General features: G+C 45.6%; 1 protein-coding gene across 1 annotated transcript; it reads left to right on the forward strand.

The window, feature by feature from the left end:
• The first annotated feature begins 745 nt into the window (after positions 1 to 745).
• Positions 746 to 12,043, forward strand: LOC148824885 (uncharacterized). Its single transcript, XM_088926456.1, has 2 exons — positions 746 to 1,356; positions 9,264 to 12,043. The coding sequence occupies exons 1-2, from the start codon at positions 987 to 989 to the stop codon at positions 11,372 to 11,374; spliced, it is 2,481 nt and encodes an 826-aa protein (XP_088782582.1). The 5' UTR covers positions 746 to 986; the 3' UTR covers positions 11,375 to 12,043.
• The last annotated feature ends 6,372 nt before the right edge of the window (positions 12,044 to 18,415 follow it).

The following is an 18,415-nucleotide window of genomic DNA, read 5'->3' on the forward strand; positions in this document are numbered from 1 at the left end:
TCTGTAAAATTAAAAAAAAAAACAGAAATAAAAGCGGGCACTGATTTGTGTCCAGAATACTCCAACGTAACAAATCCTGCTCCAGAAATGGTCTCTTCTCCCCTTTTGAGCCACTGCCCACCAAAAGGTCTCTACGTGTCTCTTTTAGGAAGATGTCAAGATGCTGAGCCTGTGCTGTGCTTCAGTGGCGGGTGTAGAGGACACGCTGTTGTACATGGAATGCAAATTGAGCTCCTTGGACATGAAAACTGACAGATGGTATAAACTTCTCTCAATATACAGGAGATCCTGTGTCTGAAATCCTGAGGTGCCTTTCTTCCTGTCTTGTCATACAGAGTGTATCATTAAGGACAATCACATATGGCTTGATTTTGTTACTAGAAGTATTTATTTCCTTTCTTGGAACAACGTGTTTTTCGAGAAATTCATACAATTTGCGAAATATGAAATACAAATCTTGCTTATGTTGCAGAATAAATACTGCCAGCTGGGAAGAATATGACAGCATTTTTTTTCTTTAACCAAAAACCTGCAAAGGGAGACGTTTTCGTTGTGGAAGGGCAAAACAGTAAATCTGTTCCGTTTCACAAAATTCACACTTACGAACGGCGCAAGTCGCAGGTGATTCACTCCTCTTGACTAGGTGGCGCTAGGAGGTGCAGTTAAGTTTATATCAGGCTGCAGAAACTCCTCTTTCTCAGCTCCGCTTCTCGATTGTTTTGAAGTCGCGGCCGCGCTAACGAATGACGTCATCACACGGCGCTACACAACATAGCTGTGGGTGCTTGAATGATTTTCTTTCTATAAAGAAGAAAGTTGTTTTTTTTAATAACTTCAGTTTCTGAAAACGTAGCATCTTGTCAGCTGTGTTTATGCTTGAACAGAGCACAGCCCTGACAACAGAATCTGTGAAGAATAAAAATAAAGAAGCTGTTCTGTTTAAACATCGCAAGTCAGCCTTTGTTTCTGATCGACTCTGAAGAAGGATGGCGGAGTACTTGTTAAATCTGGAAATCCAGCTTGACTCGTTCATGCACGTTTTGCTCAAATCGATCGTGTATGAAGTGTCAGAAGTTTTTGGAAACAGGATGTCTGACTCTGAGAACGAGTTTGAAAACAAACTCCGCAGCGTCTCCCAGGTCCTGGTGAGACGGGCCGTGTTTAAAATCACACAGTGTGTGCAGGACATTGTCGGGAGTGAAATGGCGCAGCTGAAGAAGGAAAACGAGAGCTTGAAGTGGAGATTGCAGCTGTGGGAGGAGGATTCGGGAGCAAGAGGAGATCAGGGTACCCAGACGCTTCCCTGTGAAGTCACTGCAGAAATAAAAGAAGAAATGGACATGAAACTGTTGTCAGGTCAGTGTGGTGACGTGTATGAAGTCAGAGTATGTGTGTGTGTTTAAAACCAGTGTCTATAACTTCCTCACTGGTGAGGTCTGTGTCTGTATTAACTCCTCTGGAATATTAATCCACTATATCTGTATTAATCCCTCTCTCTCTTAGTGCATTGTTTATGTACCGTACTGTGAAGTAAGTGTGTCTGTATTAACCCCTCTCTCAGTGCAGTGTTAATGTACTCTAGTGTCCAGTCAGTGTGTCTGTATTCACCCCTCTTTCAGTGCAGTGTTAATGTACTGGAGTGTCCAGTCAGTATGGCTGTATTTACCCCTCTCTGTCAGTGCAGTGTTAATATGCTGTAATTTCCAGTTTGTCCTTGTTTGTATAAAGTGTTAATGTACTGTAGTGTCCAGTCAGTGTGTCTGTATTAACCCCTCTCTCTCTCAGTGCAGTGTTAATGTACTGTAGTGTCCAGTCAGTGTGTCTGTATTAACCCCCCTCTCTCTCTGTGCAGTGTTAATGTACTGTAGTGTCCAGTCAGTGTGTCTGTATTAACCCCCCCCCCCCCCCTCAGTGCAGTGGTAATGTACTGTAGTGTCTAGTCAGTGTGTCTGTATCAAGCCCCCTCTCTCTCAGTGCAGTGTTCATGTACTGTAGTGTCCAGACAGTGTGTCTGTATTAACCCCCCCCCCCTCTCAGTGCAGTGTTCATGTACTGTAGTGTCCAGTCAGTGTGTCTGTATTAACCCCCCTCTCTCTCTCAGTGCAGTGTTAATGTACTGTAGTGTCCAGTCAGTGTGTCTATATTAAACCCTCTCTGTCTCAGTGTAGTGTTAATGTACTGTAGTGTCCAGTCAGTGTGTCTGTATTAACCCCCCCTCCCCTCCCAGTGCATTGTTAATGTACTGTAGTGTCCAGTCAGTGTGTCTGTATTAACCCCCCCCCTCTCAGTGCAGTGTTGATGTACTGTAGTGTCCAGTCAGTGTGTCTGTATTAACCCCCCCCCCCTCAGTGCAGTGTTGATGTACTGTAGTGTCCAGTCAGCATGTCTGTATTAACCCCTTTTTCAGTGCAGTGTTAAAGTACTGTAGTGTCCAGTCAGTGTGTCTGTATTCACCCCTCTCTCTCAGTGCAGTGTTAATGTACTGTAGTGTCCAGTCAGTGTGTCTGTATTAACCCCCCTCTCTCTCAGTGCAGTGTTAATGCACTGTAGTGTCCAGTCAGTCAGTGTGTCTGTATTAACCCCTTTCTCTGATTGCAGTGTAGTGTTAATGTACTGGAGTTTCCAGTCAGTGTGCCTGTATGAACCTCTCTCAGTGCAGTGTTAATGTACTGTAGCGTCCAGTCAGTGTGTCTGTATGAACCGCTGGAGAGGTGCGTTCTTGCGGTTGGGAAGGTTGTGGGCTGCAGGAACATCAAGTCCGCTTCCCGCATGAGTGGAGGGATAGTTATTTTCCTGCAATCTATTGATCTGGCAAATGCCCTGGTGGTAAAGTGGGTTGTCCTGGACGGCACCTTCACCCCGGTGCTGCCGCTCACAGCCCCAGCTCGGAAGATCACACTCTCCAATGTGCCTCCGTGCATGAGGAACGAGCTGCTGTAGAGGGAGCTGTCCTGTTACGGACAGGTGGTCTCTCCGATCAGGAGGGTCCCTCTGGGCTGCAGGGCACTTCAACTGAAGCACGTCATCTCTTTCCGAAGACAAGTCTACGTGATCTTAAAAAAACCCCATGGAAGAGATCAATGTGGATCTTAAATTTCGGATTGACACCTGTGATTATGTTGTATTCGTGACTTTGGAATTGACGAAGTGCTTCAGGTGCGGGAGCGAGGGGCATGTGGTGAAGAATTGCCAGGAGGCCAGGAGACAGTGTCAGGCAGCGGGGAGTGGAGCAGTGCGGGGAGGCAGCAGGGAGGCAGAGCCCACGGCCGGGGTGCAGGAGAGGAGATCGCTGGAGGGGGCAGGTGAGCCCGAGCTGGTGGTGTCCCATGCAGGAGAACAGATAGCAAAGAGTGGACCACCTCAGCCCTCAGATGGGAGCTCCCCACACCGGGGAGCAAGATACGAGCGCTGGCGGAGCAGGGGAGCTGCAGAGCCCCGCTGCTCAGGAGAGTCAGGGAGAGAGAGCAGGCAGTGACACCGACGGAGGAAAACTCGTCACAAGTGGCAGCGAAAACTGTAGACACAGTGTGGGGAGGAAATTAATTAACATCCAGAAAAATAGACAATGGTTTTAAGACACCGTGGAGAAAGCGCACGAAAAAATCTATGCAGAGTGCGGTGCAGAAAAAGCACAGCACAGAGAGCTCGGTGGAGGGCGGCTCTGTCGCCGGCCCAGGGGCCGCGAGTGACTCCGACACTGGGAGAGTAAGGACGCGCTGGAGTGTCCTCGCCGCCACCGCCCAGAGCTCCTCGGAGTCCGGGAGCAACGATGACGAGGGCGGCTTCCCAGACTCCTCTCTCGCCTCGGGCTCCTCGGCCCGGCAGAGCTGCAGAGTAGGCTACAGTTTCCAGATCATCAGGGAGTTCTTAGAGAAGACTAAAGGTAAGAGGGGAACTGTGGTCGAGGACTTTTTTCCCGACACTGAGCTCTTTGTCCTCTCCGCGACCCACCATCTGAAAAGGCTCAGGTGCGAATGACTTCAGCAATCAAGAGAGATGGTGCCTGAAGAGCTTATTGGGTAAGATCAGGGCAGGACCGCGGAATGCACCTCAGCACGAATGAGTCCCGTCTCTTACATCACATCACTATCCGTCTGCGTGCTATGTGTCTGTTTGTGTTTTATGTTGTTTCTTTTTTTCTTTTCCGCAAACATGGGCGGCATTAGAATAGGGAGTTTGAACACCAATGGGTGCCGGAGGGCTTTGAAGCGAGCTGTGGTGTTGGAGGTCATCAAAGAAAACAGCCTGCAGGTGACGTTCCTGCAGGAGACCCACACCGACAGCTCCAACATCATTGCCTGGCAGCAGGAGTGGCAGGGGGACATTGTGTACAATCATGGGTCCCCTGTGAGCGCGGGGATCACGGTGCTGTTCTCTGTGGGGTTCAAGCCCCTCTCTATCGCCGTCCATGAGGTTGTGAAAGGTCGCCTTTGACTCATGCGAGTAGTTTACAGGAAGAAAACCTTTGTTTTTATTAACATTTACGCATCCACAGACGGCGGAGAGAGGGTCACCTTCTTCAGGGAGCTTGAAAATGCGCTGGTGACCTGCCAGCCTGAAGAGCTGGTCTTCCTGGGGGATGATTTTAACTGCACAGAGAGCAGCACACTGGACAGGAATTATGCAGGAATCACGGAGAGCCACATGGCCTGTCGGCCAGGGAGCTGCGCAGGATCCTTGTCAAATCTGACCTCACTGACATCTGGAGGAGATGTCATGGGGACACGAGGCAGTACACCTGGGCCCAGGTCTGAGGGAACACCCTCTCTCTGGCCAGGCTTGACCGCATCTACTGCCGTAAACATCATTACAGCATCGTCAAACAGTACTCCCATCTGTCCAGTGGGCCTGTCGGACCACTGTCTCACCATCTGCACAGTCGTCGTCCCATCAGTGAGGTCCCGCAGTGCCTACTGGCACTTTAATACCCAACTGCTTGACGATGCTCACTTCTGTGACTGCCTCGTGTTCTTCTGGTAGCAGTGGAGGAGTCAGAAAGCCCACTTTGTCTCCCTGAGGCAGTAGTGGGATACTGGGAAGGTGCAGATTCGCCAGTTCCACCAGCAGTACACTGGAATTGTCATGAGAGGTATCCGTGAGTCCATGAAGGCTCTGGAGAGAGACATTCTGGAGCTCCACCAGGCTCTGGAGTGTTGTGCAGACAGGAGGCTAATTGATAACCTCCACACTCAAAAAGAGTCACTCATTGGCCTTCTGGACACAAAAGTACGGGGAGCTCTAATAAAATCTAGGGTTCAGAGTGCATCACAGGTAGACGCCCCGACTCGCTACTTCTTTGGCCTAGAGAAGAAACCGGGCCAGAGCAGGCAGAACCTCTGCCTGCGCTCGGAGACAGGGCAGGAGCTGCACGAGGCTGGGCAGATCCAGGAGAGGACCATGCAGTTCTACAAGACACTCTTCTCCAGCGAGGCAAGTGAGGACTCGGTCTGCACACGCAGGTTCCTTGAAGACCTTCCACAGGTCCCCGAAGAGGAGGGAGCATGGCCGGAGAGGCCTCTATCCCTGGAGGAGCTCTCCACTGCACTCAGTGTCTTGAGTAATGGTATGACCCTTGGCCTTGATGGCTTGCCGGCCAAATTCTACTGTGCCTTCTGGGCCGTGCTGGGACCTGACCTGCTGGATGTGTTCTCGGAAAGTCTGGAGCACGGGGACCTGCCACTGAGCTGCAGGAGAGCTGTTGTCACCCTGCTGCCTAAGAAAGGGGACCTGTGTGACATTAAGAACTGGAGACCTGTTGCCCTGCTGTGTGTGGATTATAAAATCCTGTCCAAAGCTCTGGCCAACAGGCTGAGGGTGGTGCTGGGATCAGTGGTGCAGTCCGAACAATCGTACTGTGTACCCAGAAGGACAATCTTTGATAATATATTTCTGATTCGAGATGTTGTGGCCACCTCCAGACTATTGGGTTTAGATACTGGTCTCATTTCGTTAGACCAGGAAAAGGCCTTTGATAGGGTTGAACATCAGTATTTGTGGAGAACCATGAGGTTTTTCGGATTCAGCTCTGTCTTTGTTGCCATGATTCAGGTGCTGTACAGTGACATCTTCAGTGTGCTAAAGGTCAACAGAGGGCTGAGTGCTCCGTTTCCAGTGCAGAGGGGAGTCAGGCAGGGCTGTGCACTCTCAGGAATGCTCTACTCCCTTGCCATTGAACCTCTGCTACATCAGCTGTGCCGGGTCATCAAGGGGCTGTCCATCCCGGGCTGCCCCAATTCTACTGTCAAGATGTTGGCATACGCTGATGACATCATGGTCGTGGTCGGAGGAGAACAGGATGTCAGGGCGCTACAGACAACTTTGAATGATTTCCAGTGGCTATCATCAGCCAAAGTAAACTGGGCCAAGAGTAGCGCCCTACTCCTGGGAGAGTGGAGCGAGACGGGTCCCCCAGTCTTGCCAGAGAGATTCAGCTGGACCAGAGGAGGACTCAAATACTTGGGTTGTACCTGGGGGACAAGGCCAGTGTGAGGAAGAACTGGGAGGGGCTCCTCGAAAAAGTGAAAGGTCCCCTGGATCGCTGGCGCTGGCTGCTCCCCCAGACCTCCTACAGAGGCCGGGTTCTGATTGTCAACACCCTGGTGGCTTCAATGTTGTGGCATTGCCTGCTGTGCCTGGAGCCAGCAGCTGGACTGATCGAGGAGCTGCAGGCCACGCTTCTCGACTTCTTCTGGGATGGACTGCACTGGCTGTGGAGGGGTGTCCTCTATTTGCCCAGAGAGGACGGAGGACAAGGACTCGTTGACATCCGGAGCCGGGTGGACGCCTTTCGTATGCAGGCAGTACAGAAGCTGCTGTATGGCCCGGCCTCGCTGTCCTGGAGGGAGCTGACCTTCACCCTGTTGCGTCTAGCAGGACACTTCGGGATCGACTCTGTTCTCTTCCTGATGGACACCAGCAGGGTTGACCTGTCTCCACTGCAGCCTTTCCAGCGTAGTCTCCTGAAAGCCTGGTGGCATCTGCACGTGCGGAGAGAGGAGGAGCGGCCCAGTCTATACTGGACACTCTGAGAGCCACTAGTACACAATCCGTGAATGGACACAGAACTGGGCCGCTCCTTGGACTTTACCAGCAGACTGGTCCGCGCCAATGTCACACAACTCCACCACCTGCTTGACGTGGATCAGGACTGCTGGCGCAGCATGGAGTGGGCATGTGACGCTCTGGGACTACACTCGCGGCGGTGTGTGGACGGGTTTCTTACTCAGCTTTGCTCTGCTCTGCTCTGCCTCTTGAGGAGATGCTGCTAGTCCAGGGTCTGTTTGAGGAACGCCACCTTCCAACCACACAGCCTCCTTTCCCTGGTCTGCTAGTGTCTCCTGCACTCAGTCCCGGGCCGACAGGATCTCTCCTTGAGTCCCTTGCTTCAGAGGAGAGGTCTCTGGCTGGTGTTGGGGGGAAGTGTCTGTATAGACTAGTTGTAACATCTAGACACCAGGCCCAGCTGTCTGCACTCCCTGACACTCCCTGGAGGGCTCGTCTGGGGGTGCCAGATGGTGTCCGGCCTGCCTGGGGTAGCCTCTACAGATTTCCCCTCAACAAAAGGGGCCTGTCCCTTCTGCGCTCAGAGGGAGACGGTGTTCCACTACTACAGTGCCTGCCCCCACCTGTCGCCCATGTTTGCCGTGTTGATTTGGCTCTTCATCAACCTTGGCCTGGCCTTCAATTACATTATTTTCATGTTCGGGGTGGGTCATACGAAAAAACAAAAAACTCAGACCCTCCTCGCCAACTTTCTACTGGGCCAGGCCAAACTCACCATCTACAAGACTCTGAAAAATAAGATCTCTGGTTCCGGGTCTGTAGACTTGGTGAGGATGTTTGAAGGGTTGGTGAAGAGCAGGATGTCGTTAAAATATATGTTTTATATTATCTCATAATGACTGTGGAACATTTGAAAAGCGTTGGTGTTTTGGAAACGTGCAGGATTGTGAATAAAAAATTAATATTCCAATTATGATTTTATTTTAATAATTCTTAAGGTGGGGTCCTAAGAATCAAGATTCATACTTTGTTTATTTTTTCTGTCAATAAAGATTGATTGGACACTGTCTCTCAGTGTAGTGTTAATGTGCTGTAGTGTCCAGTCAGTATGTATGTATGTATTAACCCCCCTCTCTCTCAGTGCAGTGTTAATGTACTGTAGTGTCCAGTCAGTGTGTCTGTATTAACCCCTCTCTCTCAGTGCAGTGTTAATATATTGTAGTGTGCAGTCAGTGTGTGTGAATCAACCCCTCTCTCTCTCAGTGCAGTGTTAATATACTGGAGTGTCCAGTCAGTGTGTTTGTATTAACCCCTCTCTGTCTCAGTGTAGTGTTAATGTACTGTAGTGTCCAGTCAGTGTCTATGTATTAACCCACCTCTCTCCGTGCAGTTTTAAAGTACTATAATATGCAGTCAGTGTGTCTGTATTAATCCCTCTCTTTCTCAATGCAGTGTTAATGTACTGTAGTGTCCAGTCAGCATGTCTGTATTAACCTGTCACTCAGTGCAGTGTTAATGTTCTGTAGTGTCCAGTCAGTGTGTCTGTATTAACCGCTCTCTCTCAGTGCAGTGCTAATGTACTGTAGTGTCCAGTCAGCATGTCTATATTAACCCCTTTCAGTGCAGTGCTAATGTGCTGCAGTGTCCAGTCAGTGTGTCTGTATTTACCCATCTCTGTCAGTGCAGTGTTAATATGCTGTAATTTCCAGTTTGTCTAGTGCAAGTATTCACATTACTCCTATCCTGGAGTCCTTGCACTGGCTTCCTGTCAAGTTTTGTGATGCTTAACAATCCTCCTGCTTACCTATAAGGCTCTCTATGGCTTGGCACCTCAGTACCTGTCTGAGTTATCGCCCTACTCCCCACCTCACAACCTTCGCTCTTCTAATTGTGTTCAACTATTTGTCCCCCAGTCCTTCTACACTCTATGGGTGACATGGCCTTCTCCTGTTTTGCCCCAAGCTCTAGAACTTTCTCCCCAAGGATATCAGAGTCACTTTCTCTAAGCTTCTTCAAATCCAGACTCAAAACCTTCTTCTTCAGAAGAGCCTTTATTTATCTGTTCTTTACCCCTCTGCTCCTACTGGACTTAGTACCACCATCTACTGACTCATCTAACTATATTCTCATCATGCTTATATTGTGTCTTTTTTGTTGTTGGCCTTCTGTAAAGTGCTTTGAGAAGCCACCTTTAAAGGTGCTATATAAAATAAAGTTTATTATTATTATAAAGTTATTGTTTTCTTTTCCTGTATTTACAGGCACAGAGACCAGTGCTCTCTCTGATGCTGGGGACATGGCTCCTCTTGAACAGCAGCACAGTGAGGAGGAGTGGAGCTCCAGTTTGGTGCAGGAGAGAGAGCTCACTGTCGCAGAAGGGAAAGAGACACTCAGTGAGCAGCACACAGAGAGCAGACAGAGTGTCGAGGATCTGGACTCTGTGACCATGATGAAGACAGAGCCTGAGAGTGAGACACCTGGGCTCTTAGTATGTGATGATTTTATAGATAAGATTAATAATCTGGACTCGAACAATATTACACAAGGTTGTAATGAACTGGGCTGTGTCTCTGTACGAGAGCTCAGTGAAGAACTGGATGTTTTAAATCTTACAGAACAGGACATGAAGTCCAAGTTGATTGACGCTGCAGAGCAGCAGACTGATGTACCTGGTGAAGAGAACAGTACTGAGTCACAGCACACAGAGAGGAGTCAGTACAGGGAGGAGCAACAGCAGCTCCTACAGGGCTTGATAATTAGGCCTTGTTCTGTTCAAGTGGAGAGACTGTCATTGCAGAGACTCAAACAATCATATGATCCCTTAGTATCTGATGGCTTTACACACAGGTTTACTAATCTGGTTACTGAGAAAATTGTTAAAAGTTTTAATGAACTGGAGAGTAGGTCTGTTCTTGGGCAAAGAGGAGAACAACTGAATGAACTAGACAGTTTTAGTCTCAGAGAGCTGGAGAAGGAGCCCCGGATGATTCACACTGCTGAGCAGCACACTGAAGGACATGGTGGAGAAAACAAATCTCAGCACACGGAGCAAGACCATTCCATGGAGCATTGGCAGAATAAGAGACCCCAGTACAATCAGAGAATGAGGAAGAATCACTCAAGGCCTTGCTCAGATGGAGTGGACAAACTGCCATTATGGCACAGAGAGGAGCAGCGTTTCTGTCAGTCTAGCAAATCAAAACCCGACCAGCACCTTCAAACGGGAGAGAGACCATTCAGCTGCAGTCAGTGTGGGAAGAGTTTTATTCAGTCAAGTGACTTTAAAAGACACCAGCGTATTCACACGGGAGAGAGACCTTTCAGATGTAGTCATTGTGGGAAGAGTTTTAGTCACTTGCAGCTCTTAAAACAACATCAGCACATTCACACAGGAGAGAGACCGTTCAGCTGCAGTCAGTGTGGGAAGACTTTTAGACAGTCAAGTAATTTAATAACCCACCAGCGCATTCACACAGGAGAGGGACCATTCAGCTGCAGTCAGTGTGGGAAGAGTTTTAGTCAGTCACATGCCTTAAAATCCCACCAGCACATTCACACAGGAGAGAGACCATTCTGCTGCAGTCAGTGTGGGAAGAGTTTTAGTTGGTCATGTAACTTAATAACCCACCAGCGCATTCACACAGGAGAGAGACTGTTCACCTGTAGTCAGTGTGGGAAGACTTTTAGTCAGTCAAGTAATTTAATAACCCACCAGCGCATTCACACAGGAGAGAGACCATTCAGCTGCAGTCAGTGTGGGAAGAGTTTTAGTCAGTCAAGTAGCTTAATAGCCCACCGGCGCATTCACACAGGAGAGAGAGCATTCAGTTGCAGTCAGTGTGGGAAGAGTTTTAGTCAGAAAAGCCACTTACAATCACACCAGCGCATTCACACAGGAGAGAGACCGTTCAGCTGCAGTCAGTGTGGAAAGAGTTTTAGTCGGTCAAGTAGCTTAATAACCCACCAGCGCATTCACACAGGAGAGAGACCATTCAGCTGTGGTCAGTGTGGGAAGAGTTTTAGTCAGTCAAGTAGCTTAATAGCCCACCAGCGCATTCACACAGAAGAGAGACTGTTCAGCTGCAGTCAGTGTGGGAAGAGTTTTATTCAATCGCATGACTTAAAAAAGCACCAGCGCATTCACACAGGAGAGAGACCATTCAGCTGCAGTCAGTGTGGGAAGAGTTTTAGTCAGTCACGTAGCTTAAAAGCCCACCAGCGCATTCACACAGGAGAGAGACCGTTCATCTGCAGTCAGTGTGGGAAGAGTTTTATTCAATCGCATGACTTAAAAAAGCACCAGCGCATTCACACAGGAGACAGACCATTCAGCTACAGTCAGTGTGGGAAGAGTTCCAGTCAGGTGACTTAAAAAAACCAATTTAGTCACCAGGTTTTTTATTTAATCATAGTCTAAGTCAAGTCAACTAAAATGTCTTTTAGTTCAAGTGGGTAGATGCGTCAGCATGTGACATCCGAAGAAGGCTCCACAGCCGAGACATTTATTTTCTTCTCTTTTCAGCATGGAACAAACCTTTACTTGTTCCCAAAATGTCTATTAGTCATAGTCACTTTGTAGTCACCCAATTTTGAGTTCGTCTGGTCAGTTAAATTTTGACTATACTCTTATTTACAGTTGACTAAAACAGAAATAGTTCTTGTCACAGAGTTTAATTTATGTGGATAAGAGAGCATATATATCAAATACAAGAAATATTTATGCAATAAAGGGTAAATAATAAAGAATAAGATACTGTATGAATCTCTTTTAATAAGAAAATCTATTTTGGCACCGTTAGTAATACTTCAATTTTTTTTTCAATGCAACTGCAGACAGGACAAGCTATATATACAGTGCCTTCAGAAAGTACTCACACCCCATTGTTTATTTGTCATTCTGCTGTGTTGCAAAGTCAAATTAAATCATATTTAAATGTTTTTCTCCACTCCTGTAGAAGCAATTCTTTATAATGTTCAAATGAAATTAAGTATTTATAATTCTGAAGACATCTATTAAAAATAAAAATGGAAAATTACTTAATTGATAAGTATTCACTCCCTTTGTTTCAACAACCTAATTTGGGTCAATTATCTTGAGAGATCACACTAAATACATTAACAAGGTACACCTGTGTTCATTTCAAATTCACCGGTGTTCAATTGCTTGATTGCACAATAGATATCACTGACTGTGAGGTCTCACTGAAACAGCAGATCAGATCAGTCCTGCTGTCATGAAGACCAAGGAGCTACCTTTGGAACTTTGAGATGAAGTTGTTAGGAGGAAAAAAAACTGGAGAAGGTTATAAAAAGATTGGCAAAGTTTTGAAGTTTCCTAGGAGCACCGTTAAATCCCATTGTAACTAAATAGAAAAAACATGGCAAAACCCAGACACTACTAAGATCAGGCCCTCCTACCAAATTGAGCAACCGGACAAGAATGGTGATTGTCAGAAAAGTGACCAAAAGTGGCCAGCTCCAACACTGACAGAGTTGCAGAGCTTTTTGGCTGAAATGGGAGAAACTGCAGACACAAACAATCTCTTGTAATACAATACTTTTGTAAATGAGAAATGTAAATCTTTCATTTTGAAAAACAAATGTTCTTGAATAAAAAATATTTTTGATTCATAAATGTGTTGAATTTAGTGTTCTTAAAACGAGGAAAAAAATGTTAAAATGTGGAGGTGTAATGGGAACAAAATGCAACAAAATTCCAGTGGGTGAATACTTTCTGAAGGCACTGTATATACACTCATCTACTGTGACAAGACCCTGCTGACACTACCCTGACTCAGGTAATTCACACACAAAAACACAAGACAAAAAGCATTTTAAGGTCAAGCAGGATTTAACACAACAGAGTGTAGAAGAAGCTACACCACTCCATAACCCTGCTTCACAACAACTAACACTCATCTTCTAACTCTGCTGGTATTCTCAAGCTAACCCTGTCAGCCTGTTGAAGGTGTAACTGACAGGTATCACATGATGCACAGTTTATATGCACATCCTATTCACTCCCGGAAAGATACCAGTGTGCAGCATTAATGTATCAGCTACTACCAGAAATATTTGTTTATGGATAATGTCATAATGCATTTATTTTACATTGTTAGAGAGTGAGACTGCAGGGAGGAATAAAGATTTCATGATACTATTACTGTTACACCTGTAGCGGCAAGGCTTATTAAAATACAGGAATTAAGTTTTGCGCTCTCTTGCCAGTGAGGCCCCATCTCTCTCTTCATCTCTGTGGTGCAGCCACAGATAAGCTATTCATGCAGGCTGATTTAAGGTTTCTTTGATAAGGGACAGCTCCCAAATGGGGATGCACTTAGCTAAGCCTGGCTATCATGATCAATGGTCATCCATTGGCGCCTATCTGTCTAGGGAGTGCCAGATGGACATCTGGACTGCATTCCTAAGTGTCAGGGGTGAGTTACTCACATCTCACCTTGATCAACCAATCAGGAACTGGTAGGGCCGAGTAACCCACGTGGGTCTCTGATGCCCATTAAACTTTCAGCCAATGAACGACCTGAAGTTCCTCCAGGTAAAAACAGGCAACACAGAGGGCCTGAAGAAGAATTCCAAAAAGAACAATTCCAGGGGTGTGAATGATTCCAGGACAGGACGGCCCGCAGGCCAGAACAGTTGGGAAGTGGAGGACATTCTCGCAGCACGCCTCCTGACCATCCTGAGACTCAGCCAGGACCACCATGTAACGGCCAGTGTGTCCGAGTGCCAGAACTTTCCTTGTTCTAAGAGTCTAGAGCGGAGGTTGCCAGCGCGTAACCAGAGGATCCACCCGAGGTTAGCACCAGCAGCAGGCCTCGTGAACAGGTCGGAACTGTGGACAGCTGAATCAGTATTCAGAACTAGCGTTTCATCAGGAACGAACCGTTCTTCTTCCTGACCAGCTGGGACCCACAGTCAGTTTTCTCCTGTGCACAAACTTTGCTAGTTAAAGCCAACACTAACTAGCTCGGTCTTCAGAGAGCAGCGCAGCAGGAATCTCTCCAGCCGCACTGAGCACCGCTTGGCACCTAGCCAGAGAGCACGGATTGGACAGCAACAAGCCTGCAACTGTTTCTTTGTCCGGGGGAGATCTGAATCCCCAGAGATTGGATGAGTATTCAACTTCACTGCATTACTGCTCGAGAATTCAATTGTTATCCCAACCAGTTGATATCAATTTAATTCCTAAGAGTTATGTACTTGTTTTGAGTATCTAATGTAGAAGTTGTAACCAAGTTCATTCAAGAAACGGTCTAAATGAATGATATACTGAACGTATGTCCTCTTGATATGTGTAACTCTTTGTAACTGAATGAATATATACCTTTTGTATTCTGCTAACCCTCACGATAAGATCTGTTAGATTTACATGCACCTTCTATGTATTAATAAATGTATTTTAGTGTATTAGTACCTGTGTGTGTGCGTTGTTTGAGTTATACCGCATGGTTGGATTCTAAGGCCATTAAAAGAATCATTTTGCGATTTACTGCCACAATTAATAATTGTCCCAGTAAATGCCCAAACCCCTACAGAACTGGTGCCTCATGAGAGCACACTACAACAGCATTCTGACCTTTTTTTTATTTGGTAGCTAGTACTGAATTGATCCCAGGATGTCATCCATTTGTTTCCTGAAAGAAAACTATCCCACCACCCTTTGTGTGAGCTACTGTCTCCCATGCTCATTTTTAAATGTACTTCCCTGTGGTTTCCATTTGTGAAACAACTTGGATATTTAGCTTGTTCCATGCTCCCACATCCCTTTGTGTAAAGGAGTGCCTCCCTTCCTGACTGGAGGACCTCATCTAGCTGTCTTGAATGAAGTCAGGGTATCGGCTTCAACACTATCACTGGGCAGCATGTTCCACACACCTACAGCTGCTTTCGTAAAGAAGCCAATTTGAAATTCACTTGTGCCCTCTAGTGTACTAGTACAGTGTACAGTAACACTTTGGTATTTATGAGGGTTAGGTGCCTTGAGGTCTCCTCAGATGGTGAATTTTCAAACATGGAACTTAATGCCTTGCGGGAAAATAATGTGTGGTTCCACAGTTCACAAAACCATAATTATTTTTGTTATAACTATATCAGAAATAAGTGATATTAGTTATTAGTATTTTTAAAGAAAATTAGTACTGAAAACTTCAGAAAAGCATTCCGTCCTCCCTATAATTCTAATTATTGTATGTGCAAACTAATAAGATCACTGCTATATAACAGATTACCATGTACTGGACTAAGTTTTTCTTTTCATTGTTGTGTGCATTTTCTTTCTTTTTAGATCTTATTTTTATTATTGTTAAAAAATGCAGCACTATCGTCTTGTAATGACGTTTATTACCTCACAGGAATAACTGACAGGAAAGTAAATTGAAATTGATAGTTTAGGGATTCATGGAAGATATTTGTTTTAATAATATTTCTTTTATCTGGCAACACAACACTGAGTCGCGCACAGGCACTGCTCTGGTAACAGGTCCACATACAAGCCACTTCTTACGCTTTCCTGAAGGAAACTGAACAACTGAAGCATTACCCAGGATGCACTGCTCCAGAATCATGTTAAGTCATGTTAATGCAGTTGTGCTTTATAACATTGTAAAACCTTATAACACTTTTGTGCAAAGAAGCGAAATCATGAATATTGAACACGGTTTTACTACAGAAAGTTGGCTGTTAGTAGCTTAGAGTTTAATGAATAAACCGCCTTTTCTAATTTTCTGAATTTTAATTTTCTGCCAGGAACTGAAATTAGTACTGGGTCCATCTCCAGGACTTGTGTGTGCCCTACCAGTTGGATTCAGTAAGGTGGTTACTCTAAGGAAACTGTACTTGAATATTACCATACAAGAGGAAGACGCTATATTAGGTAATATCAGATTAATCCATCCATCCATTTTCTAAAGTGCTTTATACAGTACAGGGTCATGAGGAAGCCAGAGCCTATCTAGCAAGTAACAGGGGTAAGTCAGGATACACCCTGGATGGGATGCCAGCCCACTGCAGAGCAGACAGATACAAACATACATGCACACTCAGATCAGGGTCTGTTCACCTACCAGCACTGCCAGTGGAATGTGGGAGGAAACCCACATGAGCACAGGGAAAACATGCAAACTCCATGCAGACAGCACTGAAATTGAACCCAGGGCCACTGCGCTACAAGGCTAACCCTAACCCTGAACTGGAATAAGTGGTTAGAAAAAGGGTGGATGGATGAGTCAGACTAACAAAGATCTGTTGGAATGAATGGCTACTCCTGACCAAGACTGGGAAGCAGTTTTTAGGTGATCAAAACATGATTCCAGAAATATTGTGCCAGAGCAAACAAATATGGGTGTTTGGACTGCATTTTCTTCTAAAACATCAAACCATTTTGTCTTTAAAAACACTTAACATGACCGAACAGATGTGTTCCTTGGAGCAATACGAATGCAAAAAATATTGCTGCATGAATCTAAATATCTGCCTTAACTGCATTCCATCTTAAATTTCCAAACTTATTTATGTAATCAACTACAAATTTCCCTTTATAAATGCGATAGTGTGTGACAAGTAGAAGCTACATTAATGCTTACAAATAACCAAAATGTAAGTCTTACAAAAGTACTGATGGAAAGTTAAAGGACGAAGGAATAGAGTGCACTTTGGGAGTTGTCACAGCATTGTTTGAAAAGGCACAAGCAGATAAATTAAGAATACCAATACCAAAATGAATCAAGGTAAGGACAATGCTGAGGTCAAATCAATATACAGTAATTATTATTGGGAAAAATCCTACTGTATTATTGCAATGTGATTGCACTGCCCTTCTTGGTGAAAGAACCAGAGGCTGTGGTTTTCAGGAGGAGTGACCAGTCATCGTCTGCACCAGTAACAGTATGAAGCTGCTGATGGGTGGTTTTTGTTTTTTTGTTTCTGTTTCAGCGTGGCTTTTCACGCATTTCCCACTCTTGTCCAGCTTTGTATTGGAAAGTGACTCCTGTCCTGCATTGGAAGGCATCATCAGCCCCCTGCCTTGCGCTAGCCTGCAGGAGCTCAGACTGGGCTGCATAGCGTTCACCGGTTCTCAGCTGAGCTCTTTTGGTGAGCCGTTTCCTTCTGCCAATGAGTCTGTGCCATGTTCTGATGGATCATATTCCAGATTGTTGTTCTAGCAGTTCTTATCCACACCAACGGGTTTTAAAGAGTTTATCAAAACTAGTAACCCTGGCCTAGACTTTTTCACATATTACTGACAAAATAATGTCAAAATAACAAAAGTCTACAGCTCATCCCAAATCAATTAGAAATCTAAGACAGAATGTAACTTGCATGAGTAGTTCACTGCTTTTGCTATGAAACACTTGAATCCAGGGCATTATCCTCAACAACATGCCTGGGTATCTTGTTCTGCACTCTCATAGTTTCCTTCTGTCCTCTTTGGTTCACATTTCACTGTTCATTCTGAAGATGTCCAGCCAGTGTTTCTATTTCATTTTCATTTGAAATTACTGTTTAGAGTGTCTGACCATTTGTTTTTCACTTGGAGGACGTATTTTACAGTGTGTGAATAAAAGTAAAATAAATTGTGATTCTAGGTTTATTTCCCTTGCACAACCTTTTCACAGATCAAACTGTACCGAAGGTATTCTATTTCTGGACATAATAGAAGAGAAAATGTAAGAGGTCTTTTATCAAGTAAACAATCACTCTAACAGTTGTAGTTGTGATCTCTGCTAATTGTAATGTTTTGTTTTTTTTCTCAGTTGCACAGCTTGGAAGATTCACAAATCTGAAAGTGCTGAAGCTGTGTAATGAAGTGTTTGAAACTGTGGAAGTAACGCCAGCTTTCGGTAGGTGGAAACTAACTTCTAAAAAGCCAGGCACTTCTCACTGAGTTATTGAAGCTTTCATGTGAACGACTCGTCTTATTGACAATGTGACTGTAACATATTTATGATTTGATCAAAAGTTCTTTGAGTTTTTTAATATAGGCGAAATGATTGTTTGCTCTGCAATTCAGCTCCAATTTCTTTGGGATGTTGGGCATGATTGTGTTGACCTAAAACCAATTAGCTTGCTCTGTCCATGGGTGGCACGGTGGCTCCCTGGGGTGTATTGCTGGGACATTGGCATTGCCTGTCATTGCATTAGCAGTTCTGGAGCCCTGGGTTTAATTCCGGTCCTGGGTTCTGTCTGTGGGGAGTTTGCATGTTCTCTCCGATTTAGTGTGGGTTTCTTTCAGATGCTCTGGTCTCCTCCCACAGTCCTCCCACAGTGGTAGGTTATATAGGTATGTGCACATCTAGATACATCCAGGATGTATCTGCCAGGCATGTGTTTCTTGCTGGGATAGACGCCAGCTGCCATGCAGCTCTGTACTGGATAACATGGCTAGAAAATGGAT

The sequence above is a fragment of the Atractosteus spatula genome, chromosome 10 (genome assembly GCF_055471065.1).
Source record: "Atractosteus spatula isolate fAtrSpa1 chromosome 10, fAtrSpa1.hap1, whole genome shotgun sequence".
NCBI classification, from domain to species: domain Eukaryota; kingdom Metazoa; phylum Chordata; class Actinopteri; order Semionotiformes; family Lepisosteidae; genus Atractosteus; species Atractosteus spatula.

Coding starts and splice junctions, on each gene's coding strand:
- LOC148824885 (XM_088926456.1), top strand. CDS start 987: ATGGCGGAGTACTTGTTAAATCTGGAAATCCAGCTTGACTCGTTCATG. Junction 1,357..9,263: donor GGACATGAAACTGTTGTCAG/GTCAGTGTGGTG, acceptor CTGTATTTACAG/GCACAGAGACCAGTGCTCTC.